The sequence below is a fragment of the Triplophysa dalaica genome, chromosome 23 (genome assembly GCF_015846415.1).
Source record: "Triplophysa dalaica isolate WHDGS20190420 chromosome 23, ASM1584641v1, whole genome shotgun sequence".
NCBI classification, from domain to species: Eukaryota; Metazoa; Chordata; class Actinopteri; order Cypriniformes; family Nemacheilidae; genus Triplophysa; species Triplophysa dalaica.
The window spans coordinates 9,930,335-9,950,148 of NC_079564.1; the positions used below are offsets into that span (position 1 = coordinate 9,930,335).

Sequence of the window (19,814 nt, forward strand, 5' to 3'; positions counted from 1 at the left end):
TAACATGCGATAATGTATCTACAGTAGGCTAACGTTATATAAAAAGTGGGTGTTTAAAAATAATGTGTCAAGATAATAATCGGAAAGTGAAAGAAATTACGTTTATTTGTCAACCAGGTGAGATCAAAATAGAGGGGTTTTCATGCATACTAAAATAACTAGGTTATGTAGGTTAGATATTATAAACTGCTGCTTTTAACTCCTTTCTTTAAATAAAATGTATTGAAAGAATCAGACTTCATATTATAACTAGGTAAAACCGAGCTTTATGAAGGAGAAAAACACTCAATATACACAATATACACAACTAAACTCATATATACAAACTCGGCATTAATTACATATACAAGCTTTAAAGGCAAGTTATCCATAAATTATTTCATGTAATTCCTATTAGATATATATGTAAGATGTAATTCTTTCAATGATAATGTTTTGTGCTCCTGTCTCTTTAATACTGTATTTATGGTGCATACTATATGTGTTTAAAACATGAGGGGCAGTCTGAAAATGTACAACAATGTATACAAAAATGATCAAAAATAACATTAAACACAGATGAGTCTTAAAATGCAATCAGAGGTCAAAGAAATAATATACGACTAGATATGTAACCAGCCCATGATTATAATATATAACAATGCTAAAATAAATTATTTCTACCAGACGATGGCATGAGTTGTTCAGTTCATTTGCATGTTGAAAAAATATATTTACCTAGTCTGATCTAATTTAAAATATGTCTGTATGCTGTAGATGTCACACAAATAAGAAGGATTGGAAAAGCGCTGAAATTTGTAAATAAAAAAAGAAGCTAAACTTTCCCACGGGCAGCAGAATGAACATGACTGCTTTACAAAGTAGTGTGTGTTTGTGCAACTGTATGAGTGGACAGGGAGCAGTTTGCCAAGTGAGCTTGTTCGTCCTGTGTATTCAAAGGAAAAAAGGGAAAGTATTCTTCACAGTCCTTCTGCATGGAAAAGACCCTTTGAAAAAATCTGACCTCATGGCTGGCATTTATGAAACGTCAGAAAAAAATAAATATGTATCATTTAGCCTGTTCCATGCAATGTTCACGGTCAGTGGCAGTCACAAGTAAACGAGATCACACATTCATGAAAACTTTGGTACATAAGTCAACAGGAATAAAAAAAACACAATTTGTGCTTGGTTCTACAAAATGGGCATTTGTTTTCTTAGAATAAAGATGCCGCTTGTTTGAGTGGCGAGCTAACCCCGGGGGGGGGGGCTCGCTCAATACGCGCCCCCCTCAGTGGGAAGGAGCTGTTGCATAGCGAAGAGAGACCTTTGGATGCCTGCCAAACAACACTTTCTCCTTGTATGGGTGATTCAAGCTAAAGATTTGAGCTAAACCCACAAAGCTGGAACGATTTTAATTTTGCAAATTCAAATGTTTTTCTGAAACAGCTGTTATGATTAGTACAACAGTGGTTTCCGTTTTAATATGAAAAGTAATTCGTACACTCCAACAGAACAAATCTGACCAGAAAACAAAAGAGGTAAGATCTGAGGGGTTTTAATGCAAAGTTTAATTTTAGTCACTGAAAAACGTCTCCTGAAGATTGGGATGTGCCTCTTTAAATGTCTATTGTGAAAGAGACCTCTGCGTAAAAACATCTGCGCCTGCGTGAATCCACATTATAAGTTCTGATACGTTTCATTACGATTGCAACGGTCTTCTTTTGCAATGAGCATTTGAAAAAGAGAACATCCATCTGCGTTACAAGATTGTCCGAAAATGTTAAAGCATGTTTTCCTGGAATCAGGCCTTCGAAAAACAGCAAGATGAATTCCTAAAACAGTCAATGCAGCCCAGACTTCCAAAAAAATGGGTTCTTCTCAAATCTGTACACCAAGAATAGCACCACTCTTCCTTATATGTTCAGGTTGTTCCTATTATTTTTTGATCAGCAGCATGACCGTGTTAAACATTGAGGCACGTGGGTGATCACAGTATCACTGTGGGCTCAGGCCAGCCAATCAGAATAGAAGCAGCCACAGGAAGTTGTTGAAGTGTTTATCTCTGCATTTGGCCATCCTGTCATGATAAAGGCTTCTGCAGCATACGCGTCTGAACATGGCATCTGCATACAGGTGGAATTTCTGTAAACCTTCTGTAAGAACAGTCAATCCAGGATGTCTGTTTCAAAGGGAACCAGGTGATAGTAAGACAGGTTGGTGACGTAGGCTTCTGGATCATCATCGCTCAGGTCTTGATCCACAGGATCCAGAGATTCTCTCCCGTCCTCATCATACCTAAATTTTAGAGAGAAAAGGGAAATTACAGCTGTCTTTCAAGACCAAGTGAGGTGCTGACCTAGAGAAAGTAAATGCGATGCTGTTCCACACATTTACACAGTTAATAAGATACTGTCTGTAGTTTTGGACAAAATATAAAGCATCAAGACTTTCTTATAATATTCCCACAATTCACTGGGACAAGGTCAAAGAAAATAAAAATCAAGCTGGCAAAGAAAAGACATTCTCTTCTGTTTTGAGTCTTATTTTCATTTCATGCCGATTTTATTGTTCATGCCATTTACGTTTCTATTTACAGTAATTGTACTTGTGTTCAACACCTTGGGTAGCAAATTTCACTGGTTTATCAAAAATGTATCAATAATGAAAAATGAATGTTAATGCTTGTTAATGCAATAGTATTTTTTTAGTATTATACACGCAACACCAAATTGTATTACTGTGAACACTTTACAAGTCTCATGTGTGTTCATACGAGGAGCAATGACCAGAGTCACTAGGTTTTAAACATAGCAAATATATGAATCTGACGCCATTTTTAAGGCATTAAACGGCACCACTGGTACAAATGTTACTAACAGCAAGAGTCATGCCAAAGCCGATGACATAACAGGTCCAGAAACAATACAAGCAGTGATTATGGCTTGGTAAGTGTCTAAAACATGGTTGTTTTTCAGCTATAATGAGAATATGACTTTGCATGATTCATTGGTCAGTTGTCAACTGTTAACATCAGTATTTATGTGGAAATAATGTCATGAGGCTCTAAGAGGGAAGGCCTCGAGCTTCATTCCACAACTTCCTTCTCACACCCATGGAAGGAAATACCACTTCCTGTGTGTTACAGAGCACGGTGTACTCAAGGAAACAATACCATGAGCCTACTGACAGTGGATTATGTAAAAATGTAATGCTATTGTAATTAAGGGTCTCGTATGACAAAGCTGTATTAAACATTTCCTTTATGTTAATCATACTCGAGAGTTTAGACTGGTTTGAGGCAGAGGGAACGTAAGATACATACGAATGGTGGGCTGAGTCAGTGGAAGAAGGTCTCTCTTTGTCCAGGGGAACGCTGTCATCGAACACAATGGTCTCTGTGTTGGCCAAGCAGAATCCATTAGACCTCATGATCTCTGTGAAAACATCAAGCGAGCTGTCAGAATTTAAATATTCAATAAAACAAAGCTGACTTTTCGATTTCATAAAATATAGATAATTGTAAAATATTAAAGCAATAAGCCCCAAGAAGCAGTGGGTTAGAGTGCATTTTATTACAGCTAAGGACGTTGTGGCCCGAAGCGAAGTTCCCAAAACCACGTAACTGTTATAAAATTGCATTGTAACCCACTGCTTCGCGGGGCTTATTGCTTTTATAAAACATTTACTCCATATGCTTATCAAGGTTTCATAAAATAAAGTAAATAAAAGGATATCTAGGCTATGTGGTGCGGTCAGCCGTTATATATCGGGGTATTTTATAACGCCTTATAACTCCACTCAGCCAATCAGAATCAAGGACCAGTACTGACCGTTTTAGAAAGAAGACGAATAAAACCCCCCACCTGAAATGTTTACGAGACTCTGAAAGCACGGCTGAATCTTGTGAACGTTGTCATTTCGTAGGACTTGATCAAGCGGCGAACGTTCAAAGAATGTTAAAACAACCTCTGACCTAGAAAACTGAGAAATATATTGATTTAGTACACAACACTTGACAAGAATCCCAATAACTCAGGAAGATCTTTGCAACTGAACTGAGCTGTTACATGGAAAAGGCCAATATAAGCAAACAAACAGAATTCAAAACAACTGTAATTCATTATACAAGTGCAGTTGATTCTCTCACCTTCCAGGGCATGTTAATGGCGTTCTTCAACAGTCTTTCCACTTCATTTAGCTTGGTCTCAATGTCTCTCGCTTCTTTGATCTTCACAAGGCCTACAAACATATTAGGATAAACAACAGCATATTTTAAGAGTGTCTGCACTAGCACTTAGCCTCTAACAGTTCAACGGCTGTCTTAATGAAATGTGGCGCTCTGACTAATGGGAATACAGGCCAATAATGATTTTACCTCATCTTTTACAACCATGCCAATTACTGTGCAGTCTTGGTGTGATAATATCCCCTGCCAGCCAACAACTAAATCTTTGCAATATAATAAAAATCACGTTTATGTTGAATTTTACAAGGGGGTTTTACCTTTATCTGACCCCATAAATCCTACAATACAAATCCTGTCTGGTTTGGCAAAAGGCCGGCTGAAATGTTAAATAAGCTGACCATCTTACAAAGGTCTTAACCTTTCTTTTAACAATACTAAATGTATTCTGTTATATTCCTGAAATTGTGTATAAAGAAATAGGTATTTTTTTTAGGCAACATGATTCAAGCCTACTCGAGGGTTGTGGGGGCATTGTGAAACAAAAACACAGCTGTTTCTACAGTTTGCTATGCAATTTTGTTATTGTATCAGAACAGCAACATTTATATTTCTCAAATCTCAAACCTAACTTATCTGAACTATGGATCAAGTTGTTCATCAACACAACCTTTAATCATTCAGTCAAACCCAAAGCTTTAATTATGACAATGATGTTGCTGATGACAACAGTGACCACAGTCTATGGTCACAGTCATTGTACACAACAGCCTTTTCTTCTAAAGGCTGTGAAAGATTCCACAGAACTTTTTACTGATGTAATGCTTTCTATTCAATACCAATGTCTCACGCTGATGACATCATCTCTCATTAAATCATCTTGGATCATAACAGCTATAAGAAACTTAGCTGTTTTAAATCTCTATTGAGAACTGCTTTCAAACAATCGACAGCTTATTTGACAATCCAACATTTCAGTTAAGTTTCATCATGTACATTGTTTAAAAAAACTGCAATATTACTATACATTACCATAAACTGTGTAATTTATTTGTTTGTTTATATTTTTTTTTTACTTACAGTAATCACAGACTTATTGTATGTAAAACTGCTTTGCAAGGATGCAAATGTATGATTCATTTAATAATAAAAATAAAAGTAATAATACCAATAATAATAATTATTATAGTATAATAATTATTATTAGTAGTAGTAGTTGTATTACCGTTACCGTTACCATTACAGATATCATCATTATTAATATTAGTGTTGTTGTTGTTATTATTATTATTATTATTATTAGAAGAAGATGGAGATACAAAAGAAGAGAAGAAGAAACGATGTCTGACTTCTGCGTTTTTGATCTGCGCTGTTTGTCTGAACATATATTAATGGTCTTCTGTTGCTCTTCCTGTCAGGATTTGCTGTGGAAGTATCCGTATCCTGTGTTCAGTCTATGTGCAAGGTGTTTTGTTAAGAAACATTTCAGCACTGTTCCAGCTATTTGACCTTCAGATCCTTTAGTATCCTTCCTTTGGGGAAAGACCACATACCCGAGCCATTTCCATTTTGCCATCATTTGGTTCTAACCGTTTCCATACGGATAACAAAAGATGAACCAATGACATACGAACAGATGGAGGAATACACTTTGACACCTGGTCTTTAAACATGTTCATTGATATTATCCCCTACCCAGGATTTACATTAAACAAAACATCAATTCAATATAACTAAACACATGCGGATGAACATTATTTGGTAAATATCGCTGTAGTTAAAACTCAGCATGATATGACTGTGATGAGTTAGGAGATAAGAGTCAAACTGTTTCACAACTGATGTTGAAAAATAAGAGAACAATCTACAAGTAATGCTTTGTCATGTTGATTTAACTGTTAACCATTAAAAAAAGGTTATTTACACAGACCCTCTGGGACTGTTGAACATTTTGCAGCGAGTTGTCTGGCCCTGTATATAGAGATTTGCCAGTGGTGCAATACAACAGTGAAAAGATTTTGGTGGCAAAACAAACCCACAAGAGAGGTGTCGCTTTAGCTTTCAAACTTTGCTTTAGCAACACCACTTGTGATTATTCTGCAGAGTAAAAAAATATATTGTTATATACATATATATACATATATGTTCATTTCAGCTATTTCCTTGCTGCTAAACTACAGTATATAAGATTATAATGTTTTGTGTTTTAGTTATAGCAACGTCATGTGCGCATAGACCTCACATCCCAAACTTCCATGGGTTGAGAATGTGTGTGTGTGGGCACAGAGTGCTAAATTTAGGAAGTGTCCTGAACACTCAGCTTCAGTGATGACATAAGCCAGAGAAAGCTGTATGTCTCACTTGTTGCTAAGGTGTTGCTTGGTAACCAAAAAACAACGAGTGGGCCAATAGAATGGAGACAGAACCAGGTTTTTGCATGTCTAATAGGAAAGTTATGCAAAGTGAACCTTGTCTGGAGAAAGCTATTAAATAGTTTAGAAGTTATAAAATCAAAAGATTGTTGTACAGCACTAACACAGTCAGACTCATCATAATAACATTAGGCTGTGAAATTAAATGCTGTTGTTATTTATTTCTGTGGGAGAGAAAAAAGTGGTGGCCATTGAAACCTCCCCAGAAAAGCCATTCGGATCGCTGCTTTCAAGACTAACTTCACCTCGGTGGCTACACATAAATAAAGACATCATGAATACTTTGCCATCTGCCTTGCCATTTCACCAGTCTGAAAGTTACCGAGTTCTGATCTAAGAGCAGTATCGTTCACTATATTACTCTGACTGCTTGTGAGAAGCATGCAAGTGCTCATCCTGACATATGAATAAGTTTAACACTTCCAACTTACTGTGCGCAAACACAGACAAACATGGAATTTAACATGTTGCTGTTTCAAAATAACACAAACCTACACTGTAAAAAAAATCCTGTAAAATTTACAGTAAATTACTGGCAGCAGGGTTGCCAGCCAGATACTGTAAATTTTACAGCCACAGTTCTGTAATTTAATTTACAGCCATTTTCTGTAATTGCATAATACAGGAAAAAACTGTAATTTTGAATAGAAACAGTATAATGCTGTATTTTTTACAGCCAATTGCTTGATTTTAATTTACTTTATTTAGAAGAAATACATAATCACTGTATATCCAGTAGTTGTTGCATACTGGATTTACACTGTTTATTTATGTTTTAATTGATACAAAAATAAATTACAGACAAATTTTGTACCTTGTTGTACATAAAATATTTTTATTCAGTTACAACTTCATAGTAGCCAACATGGCTCTTTAAACAATGAATGTTTAAACAATACCTTAACCAACATATCCATGATGTAACAACATCGCATAACAAAGCCCAAGTGAGTCTGTAAAACGTTCCACATCTTGATCCATCAGAGCACAACAAGTAGCTGGAACTATGGAAAAGAAAAAAGAGAATCATTTTAGATATTTATACTCAGAGGAAAAACAGAGGACAACATATACAGTCAGAGACAGAGAATAATACAATGATGTAATTGTATAATGAATTGTGTAATGATGAGATCTGTGTGTGTGTGTGTGTACGTGTGTTCGTACGTGCTTCTTACTTTTCATCGATTTCACTGAAAATTCATCATTGTGTTTAGAAGAGCGGCAACATGTGGTTTCACTGCAACCTGTTACTTCTGTATCCTGGCATTTTAGATGACGCTTCTTGTTCCACTCTCTGGATTAATATCTACAAAGAGTCAGGAAAAACAAAATGTTACATATTAAATATACAAAATATATTATATTAAAACACATGAATTAAATGATCAGCTTGCTAGTGTTAAATAGGGCAGACTTCTAAATAATTTGCCCTAAACAAATCCATCTCTCGTTGAGAGATATTGTTTTAAAGTTCTAAACAGGTATATAACATTAACATATCTATAAAATGCAGGTAAGGAAGTGGTTCAACTAATACCTTTCAGTGGACTCCACGATAGACGCTCCCCCATCCTGGTACTGAAGATTGAATATTTAACATGCTATGATCAGAGTGGCAAGGCCAGACATGAAGCTGTGCTGAGCACCGTCACACACAACCTAACCTTCAGTAGTCAGCATCCAGTGGCCTGCATGGCAAAGTGTGTCCTAAAACAAACAATACCACATGTGACAATAGTTAATAGATACAATACAATTTTATCTTTAAGCTTTTTACATTTAAACTACATTTAAGTATAAGTGATTCTACAAACAAACTCTAAGCAAATTACACAGAGTAACTTACACTTAAAACCGTACTTATACAGAAATGTAAGCCATTTACGTAAGGGATGTCACGATCAAGAAATTGTCACACTGTTATTTGTAACGGGCCGTCTCACTCCTACCCTCTAACGGTCGTATTTGGGAGACAGTCCTGCTCTAACGATAAGGGTGTGGCTAACGTCTTTTGCTCAAGCTCTCAGCTGGCCTCCGTTATGTACACTGTATATCTAGCTCGTTACGTACATTAATCACTTTACTGGGATATCCTCCGTGAACATCGACCTACCGCAAGCTTTGGTGACTCGTTTTAATTTGGGCGCTCGGTTTAACGGATAACTGCATTTGCAAATTTGAATTACACCACAAAATAATCACGACCGAGTGTGGTATTCAATAGTAAATTCCCGTGAATCCCAACAGTCGAAGCATGTAACTTTTACCGTGTCTAGGGCGGGCGCGATGTTCAATATTAAACAAACAACCGTCAATGTACTAATACAATGAACTGTAGCTCCTCACATACCGCCTTCGCACCTGCTGTGTACAAAAACTCGAAATAACGTGAACAACTTCTGTCCTCAGGTGCTATAGCGACGGAGAATGTTTGAAATCTTACCGCGACGGCGCTGCTGAAACCCCGCGCAAGACTCCTTCGGTCCCCGTGGATGGAGGTTGAATACCGGGTTACCAGTATGAAACGCGACTGTAAATACTTCTATATAAAGTTACCAGTATGATAGTTAACAAATATGGAGAAAATAAACGTAATAAAGCACTTACCACAGGTGTGAATCACTCATTTTGCGCACTTCCCCAATCTCGACTGTTGAAGATCATCCCGCCATTGTAGATTTGAAATTTACAGCATTATTCTGTACATTTGAGTTAATCCGTCACGTGACCCCACAATGCATTGCACTTTACAGCAATATTCTGTATTATTTAAAATACAGTCAGCTTCTGTAAAATAACGCTGTAGTTTTTACAGCAATTCGTTACAGTGTAATATGCATTTTTCACATCTATTTGTTGATCAGAATCAGAAAGAGCTTTAGTCCACCCATGAACACGTATATGCAGTATAAGCGCACACTAGAGACCAGAAGACATGTATCAAACTGTTGTGTAGATGTTGGTGCCACGCGTAAAGGCAGCTGCGGGTTGGTCGGATGTGTGTTTAACATTGCAGTAACGTCACCACGCAATAGGGGGAGAAATGCAGCCTACTCACCAAAAGTGAAGAATAATCACATCAATCCAATATTATTAATAAATGGAATAAAATAAAATTGAACTGTTATTTCAAGTAAAAGAGGTAAGACTTATAAACACTTTATGACAATTAGCAATGTGTAAGTATAACTCATGATTGTTTTTGTCAGAGAGTCTTACTAACTTGTTTTGGTCACTTACTAAGTGTATAGTGTCATTGAACAGTTTATATATGGGGGTAAACTGTTGGTTTTGATCTGTCCTAACACGTAAAGTCCAAAGATGGCAGATCTATATTCATAGGACTCTGCGGTCACTGACTCATATGTTTCAAAAGAAGACAAGCCACATGATTCATGGTTTGTGTTCTAGTCTCTAGTTCACTGTAAATTATTAAGCAAGTTATACGAACCTTGTACCCAAACAACATCAAATCCATCATTACTTTAAAGACTATCAAAACATCTGGACTACAACAGAGAAGATAGATTACAATAGGGCAGGTTGCGTCAATATTGTGTCAGGACACAATACTTATCAGATACCCTTATTATTATAGCCTATAATATAGTATAGCACCTATTCCCTATTCAGTGTATTCTAACTTATTTACTCTATGTATGGAGTACAGAATATATCGATTAGAATAAAGCACATTCATAATCACAGACTGAGCATCACACTCACCTTCAATAGGAGGAGACTTGGATAAATCTCGTCTGTCCTCGGGGAAACACTCTAAAAGTCTTTTTAAAAGTCTTCCCAAATCTGAATAGCTCCTGTGGAGGTAAAGGACATTTCTGTCCGACCATTCGGTCCTTATTTCGAAGAACTCCTCTTCCTCTCCTCTTATCATGAGCCTGCGTATCCCGTTAACCCAACAATCCTTCACGAACATGTTGACCAGGGACGTGCCCTCAAAAACAGCCGATGCCATCACACTGCGCCCTCAGTCCAGCATTCTGTACGGGGAAGATTTTTCCTTCCGACCAACTTCAAAAACATTTAGGCAGAGGAAGTCACTCAGATTGTTTCATGGTCGGGACTGAAAAAACACGCAATGAAAGGTTTCAAAACATGAACTACCGTTTTGCGTTATCATCGCAAAAATAGCCTATAACGGAACCTGACAGTTTCGTACCGTCCGCAAACGGATAAGCAAGTAAAGCGCAACTCACAAGTATTTATTCTCTTGTATTTATGATAGTTTACTGAAATTTCATATCCACCACCAGTCTTGAAGGCGATTCGAGTGGCGCACAGCTGCAAACGACGTTGCGCGTTCCAGAATTACGCAGAAAAAAGTTTTCTACGATGTCTACAACTTATACGGACAGTGACAGTCTTCCTCTTAACCCCACGCTGACGCTGTTAATCGCCAGATAACGTCCAGATACGGATCAGTAAATAACAGACGAGATGAAAAATACAGCGTTTCCTTCTGAAGGCAGAAGTTGAGTCTTCTCCACCCCTCCTTCCCTCTCATTCCCTTCAACACAGAACGCTATGCGAGGAATTCACGACTCGGCAGAGAGAGAGAGAGAGAGAGAGAGAGAGAGAGAGAGAGCGTACGATGAACATTTTAAGCGGATGATCATATTCACACCCACTTGAGCATCACGGCATCTAGAGCTTGTAATGTCTGCTTTATTTGGCAGGTTTGAGTTTATTGCACAATTAACCTTTAAAGCGCAAGATAAAGTCCTGTATTGAATTAGGCCAATATTTATTTTTTAATTGGTCTTTAATTGTCGGAAAATTATTTGTAGACTTAATGGGATAGTTCTTCCAAAAAGAAAACTCTGTGATCATTTATTCTCCCTGCTGTGTCCAAAAACATGTGTAACACAAAAGAAGATATTTTGCAGAAATGTCTTGGCGGTTTTGTGTCCATACAATAAGTCAATTGGCTCTATGCATGTTTTCCATCTGCTAAATGTTACTATTTTCTATTTTTTCCATTTCTCTCTGCTTGTCTCCCCAACCGGAAGCTGCGGTCAATATTACCTACTTTTAGAATATCTCATTTTGTGTTCTGCGGTAGAAAGAAAGTCATACGTGTTTGGAATGACATATACGAGGCAAATGGTTTTAATTTGATCACCAAAATATCATAAACACATCAAAGTGGCAACAAATAATAAACTAATATATACATTACAAAACATCTACTTATATGTGCCCCTGGATGACAAAACCAGTCTTAAGTAGCACGGGAACATTTTTAGTAAAGACAAAAATACATTGTTTGGGTCAAATTGATTGATTTTTCTTTTTAAGTATTAAGTAAAGATCATGTTCCATGAAGATATTTTGTAAATTTCCTACCTTGTATATATACAAACTTTTTAAAAACTATTTTTGAACAACTTTAAAGGCGATTTTCTCAATATTTAGTTTTTCGCTCCCTCAGAATCCAGAGTTTTAAACTGTTGTATCTCCGCCAGATATTGTCTTATCCTTACAGCCCATACATCAATAGAAAGCATATCAAATCAGCTTTCAGATTATGTGAAAATCTCAATTGACCTATAAGACTTGTTTTGATCTCCAGAAAAGTCATTTGGAGATTTGTACTTGCCAATAATGGTGCTTAGAAGAATAAACACGTATGGAAGTTTATATAATGCAATGTGGTTTAAGAATCCAAATCAAACTGGCTGTGTTATTCGTACTTCTTTATTAAGCAATTAAAATCTTTCCTTCGTCACACGTTTATGCTGCAATGAAGTGATTCTCTGTTTAATCCATTCTTTATTTATTAGGCTATATCTATACAGGTTTTGCATAGAGCCTCTATTTTGGTTGTCTTTAATCAGAAGATAAATTCACACGATCAAAGTGTGATAGCTACAGCATGAACGCTCTGTATCAGTTGTGATAAGCTCTGAGTAAAAACCGACGAGCTCTTTGTTAGAATGATGTATTAGAACCTTATGTGTAAAAATACAATCAATATACAAAAATAGCATGAACTCCTCAATAGTGTGACGCTTTGATAATTCATCAAAAAACTGAAATAATTCTTTCTGGTTTTAAGGATCTTCTTATTTCTCTGACGCAAGTGCAGAAAGAGTTATTTTTCTTCCGTCATGGCTCATTTGTCATGAGTGCACAGTAATGTATTCTTTATGGTGATATGAGTGCTTTCAGTGGTCATATCCAGAGCCCAGTATGAGACGAATGGCTCAGACAATAATAATGGCCTCATATAAAAGCTTGTAATGTGCTGTAATTAAGGGTCATCTTTAATCAAGGGCAGGCACATATGATAATAACTTTAAATAGTTAGACCGGACTTGCTTTCACGTTTCACACAAAGCTTTATATGTTACACAATAGCTCGTGATTATTACTAAAGCAATTAGCATTAATTCAAATGGGTTTTACAAAGGAGGTAAGCAAAGGGTTTAATGGATGATAGTAAAAGAAATGCATTGCCCATAAGAACATTAGACAGTATTCCCCAAAACAAAGGCAAAGAAAGTCATGCTCTGCTTTTGATATCCCAAAAATGCATATAAAAATCCTTAGACTATATATTATACAATGCAATGAAGGGAAATATTACATCTGACATTATGCACATGATGATTTACTGAACGGGGGCTTTTATGGAAGTTCCTTTAATGGAGTGCATAGGATCTATTCTTGAGCACGCTCAAATTAGGGTGTAAATTCAGTCTTAGTTTTCTGTAATTGGACCGTTACTTGCATTCTCAAGAAGAGACGTTGAATTCAACACCTAATAGCCAGACAGCTTCAAATCACAGAAATATGCACGTGAACCCCTGTCATTGTCATATTCATTTAAGATATATATTACACCAGATATCAAAAACTGACAGCAGTACCATATTCACACAGATCTGATCAAATCTATGTTGTAAATACAACCTCAATACAACCTAATCTTATCTCATGATCCCAACATTTCAATAATCATATTTTAAAGTTTGTTGAAGGTAAATGAATGCAGCAAAAATCCAAAAAGGACAAATTAAGAAATCATCGAAGGTGTTTACAATTTTGAACACATTTAAAAGGAGTCATAAAATAAATCTTAATGCATGTGAAATGAATTAAGAACACTTATGTGAGGAACTTGTCTCATAACAACATAGCAATTATGAATCGCTATGACTAAATATAGATTCATTCAGATGTCAATAATTTCATGATTTACATTTATTATACAATGTATGTAATTATACAATACTTCTTTTACATTTTTCTATCAAATCACCACATGACGTGTACATGTTCTTTTAGTAAAATACAAATGAAATAAAATCATCAGATTGATAAATATCCATGCTCATGGTCTATCTCCATTCTTAAAGATATACCGGTGTCACCTTCATCTCCATAAAATCTGTTAAATGTTAAAGGTGCGCAATCAACAGCCGTGAAATTCCCATCTTTTCCCAGCACGAGTTAGGACTAATCTCCTATTGCAAAAAAAGCTCTCTCCTCCCAAGAGTTTGATAGATTCCTTGTAAGAAGCGTGATATATTATGCATAAAAATGTGCAATAAACAGCCGTTATAAATCTCTGACCAGGGCCCACGTGTGATAAATTATATGGTCAGCCGTGCGTTGACGGAATACTAAACATGCTGCACATGACTAATCCAAATATTTTCTGGCCAGGCAGGATCCAAGCTCATTCATAATGCCACGGGAGATGGAATAATTCACAGTAAATGTGAAAGAGATTCGCACGTCGGAATGTACTTTCCAAATTGCTCACAGCGGCAGAATGTTTATCGTCCTCGTATGGCGCAACGCAGAGAGAGACACATGAGCTGAACTGCTCGCATGTGCTGTTCATACTTATAGGGGAGGCAGTCAGATGAAGCCAGGGAAGTGGTTTTGGAAAGTTTATGATATCAACCATCAGTAGCAAAACGGGCAGAGTTACTAACCAATGCCATTTTAGGTATTTGTGAATTAAAAGCACCATATGTTTGTGAAGGACATTTTAACAAGAATGAAAGAAACATTTCAAACAATATTCTCCTCATCCCTTCTGGTTCTAACTAAAATCAAGCACAAAGGCTTTTCCAAGGGTTTGAAATTGGTCTCATAACGCTGACACATCATATGGCAAAGAAGTGCATAGCTTCTGGTCACCAGTCCTCAGGCAGTTACACTGTAATAAATGTGTTCGTGTAACATTAGAACAGACTCCTGCACACCAGCCATAACCAAAACACCCAGTGTGATGCTTGACACCGCAGACCTAACCAAGAAAGTCACCGTCTTGGAAAAATCCCCTCGTCTCTTTTAAATGGGATCACTATGTTTGGAGAAAGATCACACAATGTGGCCAAAGATATTTTGCAAGTTCAGCATCTCTTTCTCGTACAGTATGAGTATGTTAAACTCGCATAGTCTATTGGTTCATTCGAAAAAGCCTTGATAAACAATTACACATTTGATGAAAGGGGAGGATATTCAAGCATTAAAGAAGGGTCTGAAACTTGAAAAGGCTTCTCTGGTTCCTTGCCAGGGCCCCTTCAAAAACATTTGATCGGTTTCACAAACCACAATGGTTCGGGAGTCACATTCCTTTTTGGTGAGGTCACTTAAAGGTGCATCTATACCACCCCATTCTGTGCACAAAACTTAATACTTTTTACAACATCCTTTGAATATAACTTTGGAGTTGATTAATATTAGTTTCAGAGCGTTGCATACCAAGACTAGAAAAACTGAACATGATCAAAATTCCAGTTTATTTCTAAGCAATATAGAAATAATGCTGACCAGAGTGTTGTGTGATATAATAAATCAAATAAGTTATTAAACACATATTTATCAATTAACACATCGGTAGATCATATGCTTAAACAAATACCTACAGCGATAGTTCCTCATAACTCATGATCGAAAGCGAATTTGAAAAAAAGTAAAAACTAAAGTAAAACAAACAGGCCAGCAAACCTATAATGCAAACTAAAGAACTCAAGGAACAAACAAGCACACTTTATGTTGAAATCAAATGCTTACAATTCTTGTCCAAAAAAAGTTTCATTTGTCCAGCAGTTTCGTCCAGTCAGGTTTTAATAAAGAGAGAATGTTAAAGAACAGATTTACGAGGGTATTCAAGTTTTTATCTTTATATGTCCTACAAGCTGTCAAGATGCTGCAACAAAAGCTATTGTCAGAACCACACTAAAGGAAACTCCACTTCAATACATCCTAAACTCCTTTATGGTACCAATAAAATTCCAGATAGATTTTTCTGTAAAAGTGTAAAAATTATGAGAGAGAGAATACTGGTGTATTTCTTTGAGGTATTCCCCTCTATCACCTTCAGTAAAAACTTCCACTCCACACACTCTATGACAAATTAATTCTATTGATCAGATGCAATCTCCTAAGGACTAAAATCTACTTTCAGGGGTGTCCAAAGTCGGTCCTGGAGGGCCGGTGTACTGCAGAGGCTTTGACCCTAAACCCGAACCAGAAAATCAAGGTCTCACTAAAAAAGAAACTTCCAGACAGGTGTGTTGAGCCAAGTTGAAGCTAAACTCTGCAGTTCACTGGCCCTATAGACACCCCTTTAAGTTCTTCATTTGTACTCTAGGACACAATACATCTTGCATTGGCGAGATGGAGGCCGTCTAGCACTTCATCCAAAGGATCATGTTCACATGTTTTATTACTCCTCTGTGCTGTATAAAAAGACTGTTTGCATCTCCAGGATTTGGAAAAGCAAAAACGTCAGTATTTGTGATAAAGCATTTTGTCTCTAAGGTAATTCTGAGTTCTATCTCTAGGTTTTTAAAAATCCTATGAGTTTGAGAGAGAGAGGTTATGTGACCACTATATTAAGTTTTTAAATTGTGAGAAAGTTCCTTTTTGTTTTGCTTTTCATTCATTTTTGTATTGTAAAGAAAAATTGGATGTCATTGTCTTATTTATGTTAAGATGTGATATTGCAAAATGAATTGCCTTCAAGAGTTATTCACAGCACGCTCAATCTTAAGAAGGGATACGAATCTCCAAGAGCATCCATTCCACTCAATTGTTCCCTGTAGAGGGCATAAATTCTCCTCTGGACAAGGCCATATGCCGAGGGCGTGCTCCCTTGATTCTCAGTCTCATGCCCTCTGAGCAAAACCCCGTAAACTCTCCGTTTTAAATACAAGAAACACAGAGCATGCCATGACAAAGGACCGAAGCATCTGCTGGAGAACAAAGAACATCTGCAGCCATTGCACCCGATCAATGCGCAAGGGACTTCGACCCTGACCATTACCTCCACTGCAACCGGGAACAAGAAGTTAAAGCACCCATAATTCTGAGCACCGCCACGCTTGCGGACACATGCACACAAAGCCCAAAGAAAAGAGATGGAAGGTGAATCAATGCAAACAGAAGGCCGGAGAGGTTTTTTACGCACTGTAATGGACTGTGGGCAGCATTTAGAGGCAGCAGCTGACTTTATGCTTTATGGGACAGTCGTGTAGCGTCTGCCGATGGGAGCAGACATAGAGGAGGACCAGCAGGAGTTTAAAACGCCCTCAGTCTGAGCATTTAATGTGTTCTAATGGCAGTTTCAAATCGTGATGTTTTATAGCATAATTGTAAAGAGGCCATATAAAATCAAAATGAATCATTAATCTAAATACAGCAGGCATTATTTTTAATGCTGAGTGTAATAAAAAATATTATTTCATAAAATATGGATACATTTAAGACCTGTAAAAGTCTATGAACAGTAGTTTGTGGCCATCAATCACAAATGTAACCATATACAAAAATGTGTAGTCTTTACGTTTTTCTTTTCTTTACTGAGAAATCAAATAAAAAATGATGATGACTCCTCTTCAAATCAATCAAATGCTTTCAACTATGACAATATCCCTTCCCCAACCAACTTAGAAAGCAGTAAATCATAGTTCATGGTTCAGACATAACTACATCAATTAAAAATATAGCTGCAATCAGCAATCGAGGGTTCAAGCCATACAAGGGCCCAAGCACCGCAAAGATACAGCCATATGACCCTTTGGTATACTCATCTAAATATTTGTTGATGTATCATCATCATCATCATGATGTTTTATCAACCAAAAAGCTTTTAATGAAAAGTATCTCCAGATTGCCATGTATTTATCAAACTTTGTACCAATCAGACACATTTTGTAGGATGTGGTCAGTTTTTTTATTCAATATGACAAACAGTCAGGCCCTTGATGAAGCATATCAAGTCCCACAACTGCTTTTGTAAAATGCTGGATTTTATGACAAAATTCACAATAGGTGACTAAGGAACATTGGGTACGGGTCGACTCTGCATGACTCAAGGAATCAAATGAGACCAATCTCGTGTTTTAGGTATAAGCAAAAAGCCATTTATCTCTGTACTACCAGATAGCACTATGCGGAAACTGTGTACGTAACCTCGAACATGACCTTTACGACATGTAAGTTTTATGTCAATGTACCAAAGTTGGGAAATGATAGAGCATCAGATCCACAGCTTAGGCAATGATTTAGAGGTCTTTTGTTTGTAGTAGTTCTATATTCTATTCTTTATGTTCTATATTTTGGACTGTTAGTGCCACTAGAGGGTTTGAGTTAGAAATGGCAAATTTGGCTTGATAACATATGAGACTGTCCTCTATCTGTGTGAAAATTGTCATATCTTTTCTATGTACGGTTCTGGGCTGCCAAGGACACAATGGTGAAAGCCGATGAAATGGAAGAAGAATAGTAAAACGAACGGATATACTATAACCACTACAGTTTGACCTCTACACTCCAAAAGATTAACCGTCGCTGCTGTTAGTTTTACTTAACCCAACCTTGTTTACAGTACTTAAAGAATGCAAGTAACTGAATTCTGAATAAATGTAAGTTCTGTCAGCTTTCAATGATTGGGTCATGAATATTGGAATTGCTCCAATTATCTGTCACATTTCTGTTTTTTCATTTGCTGTAAAATGCAGCTTGTGTCATTGGCAGTTTATTCGTTCCATGCGATTTAAGGACCTATAATATAAAACTGTGCACTCACTATTGAAATGACAGAGATATTAGTGTTACTGCAATTAACATTATTTTGAGAAACGATCAATGCAGTCACATTAAAGATTGTATTAAGAGGAAGTAGTAGCAGACTCGAGTCAGCATTATGCCAGGAGACGAGAAGTCACAAGGAACAGAAGCTGCACTAGTTTGTGATTTCCAAAGCAGCAGACACTCCAATAATGAAAATAAAATTATAGCGTAAAAACTGCTTCTGTAAGAAAGAATAAAGATTCACTGACTAAAAATCATCATAATCCGAAACATTAGTAAGCAACAAATGCAATAACTTTCAAGTTTCATTTAATTTGGTTTGATCAAAGTAGACAAGGCAGTCAATTTTCCCCATGCTTGACCCTGTTGATCGCTTGCAGCTGTATTTATATCCGTTTGTTTATTTATCGCCTTTTCACTCTTAAGCTTGATGCAGTGGGGATTCTGGCATCATCTCATCCAGGCTGAGTTTATATGTTCATCTCCTGCCACAGAGCCTTCCGCAGGCGTCCCCGAAAACTGAAATTTATTAGTGCTGACAAAGCTGTCAAGCATAGCCGTAAATTCCCACAAGCACTTGAATGTTTAGGATTCTCAATGTAGAAAACTGGACAGGATTAGTACGAATAATCTACCTGGAAAAGTCAAATAGTCAAGTATAGTCAATTTTTTTATACGTATTTTTTACAAAGGAGCAATTCTGATAAGACTTACAGTTATTGTTGTTAATTGTGCAATTGGTATGTGACTGGCATCACCGTGACAGATGCAGGGTAATAAGATGAGGCTGAATAGATGGCGGCTTTATGACTTACAAACATCATCAAGATTAACTACACTATAATGACCTAGTCTCTCAACAAAAACAACTACATTGATGGAAAAACATGCACTTCTCCTGAAAACAACTGTAGTAGCAGTCCTTAAAGCTTGTTTACTTTCTAGTTTTGATGCTTAAGATCTCTTATGTGCAGCGAATTTTTATTGAAATTCAGAATTGGTCTTAAAATGGAAATTCTAGTCCAACTATCTGTACACATCACTGAGAATGACCAGACAAGCCCTTTTTTAAACAGAGTTATGGGAGTTAAGGGCATTTAAGATTCACTGAAACAAAGGACTTTATAAAGATGACT

The 19,814-nt window shown here is 36.8% G+C and overlaps 1 protein-coding gene across 1 annotated transcript; it reads right to left on the minus strand.

Moving 5' to 3' along the window:
* Positions 1 to 82: 82 nt before the first annotated feature.
* On the minus strand, positions 83 to 11,161 carry pxdc1b (PX domain containing 1b). The gene is made up of 6 exons (XM_056738807.1): positions 10,818 to 11,161; positions 10,327 to 10,684; positions 4,130 to 4,221; positions 3,846 to 3,963; positions 3,305 to 3,416; positions 83 to 2,277 (listed from the first exon to the last, which is right to left on the minus strand). Exons 2-6 carry the CDS (start codon positions 10,574 to 10,576, stop codon positions 2,148 to 2,150), a joined length of 702 nt encoding a protein of 233 aa, XP_056594785.1. The 5' UTR covers positions 10,577 to 10,684; positions 10,818 to 11,161; the 3' UTR covers positions 83 to 2,147.
* Between the last annotated feature and the right edge of the window lie 8,653 nt (positions 11,162 to 19,814).

Excerpts from the sequence above, each read along its gene's own strand:
- pxdc1b (XM_056738807.1), bottom strand. The coding sequence starts at position 10,576 with ATGGCATCGGCTGTTTTTGAGGGCACGTCCCTGGTCAACATGTTCGTG. Across the intron at positions 3,964-4,129 it reads CCATTAACATGCCCTGGAAG|TTTTCTAGGTCAGAGGTTGT; the intron begins GTGAGAGAATCA and ends TATATTTCTCAG. Across the intron at positions 2,278-3,304 it reads ACTGACTCAGCCCACCATTC|GTATGATGAGGACGGGAGAG; the intron begins GTATGTATCTTA and ends TCTAAAATTTAG.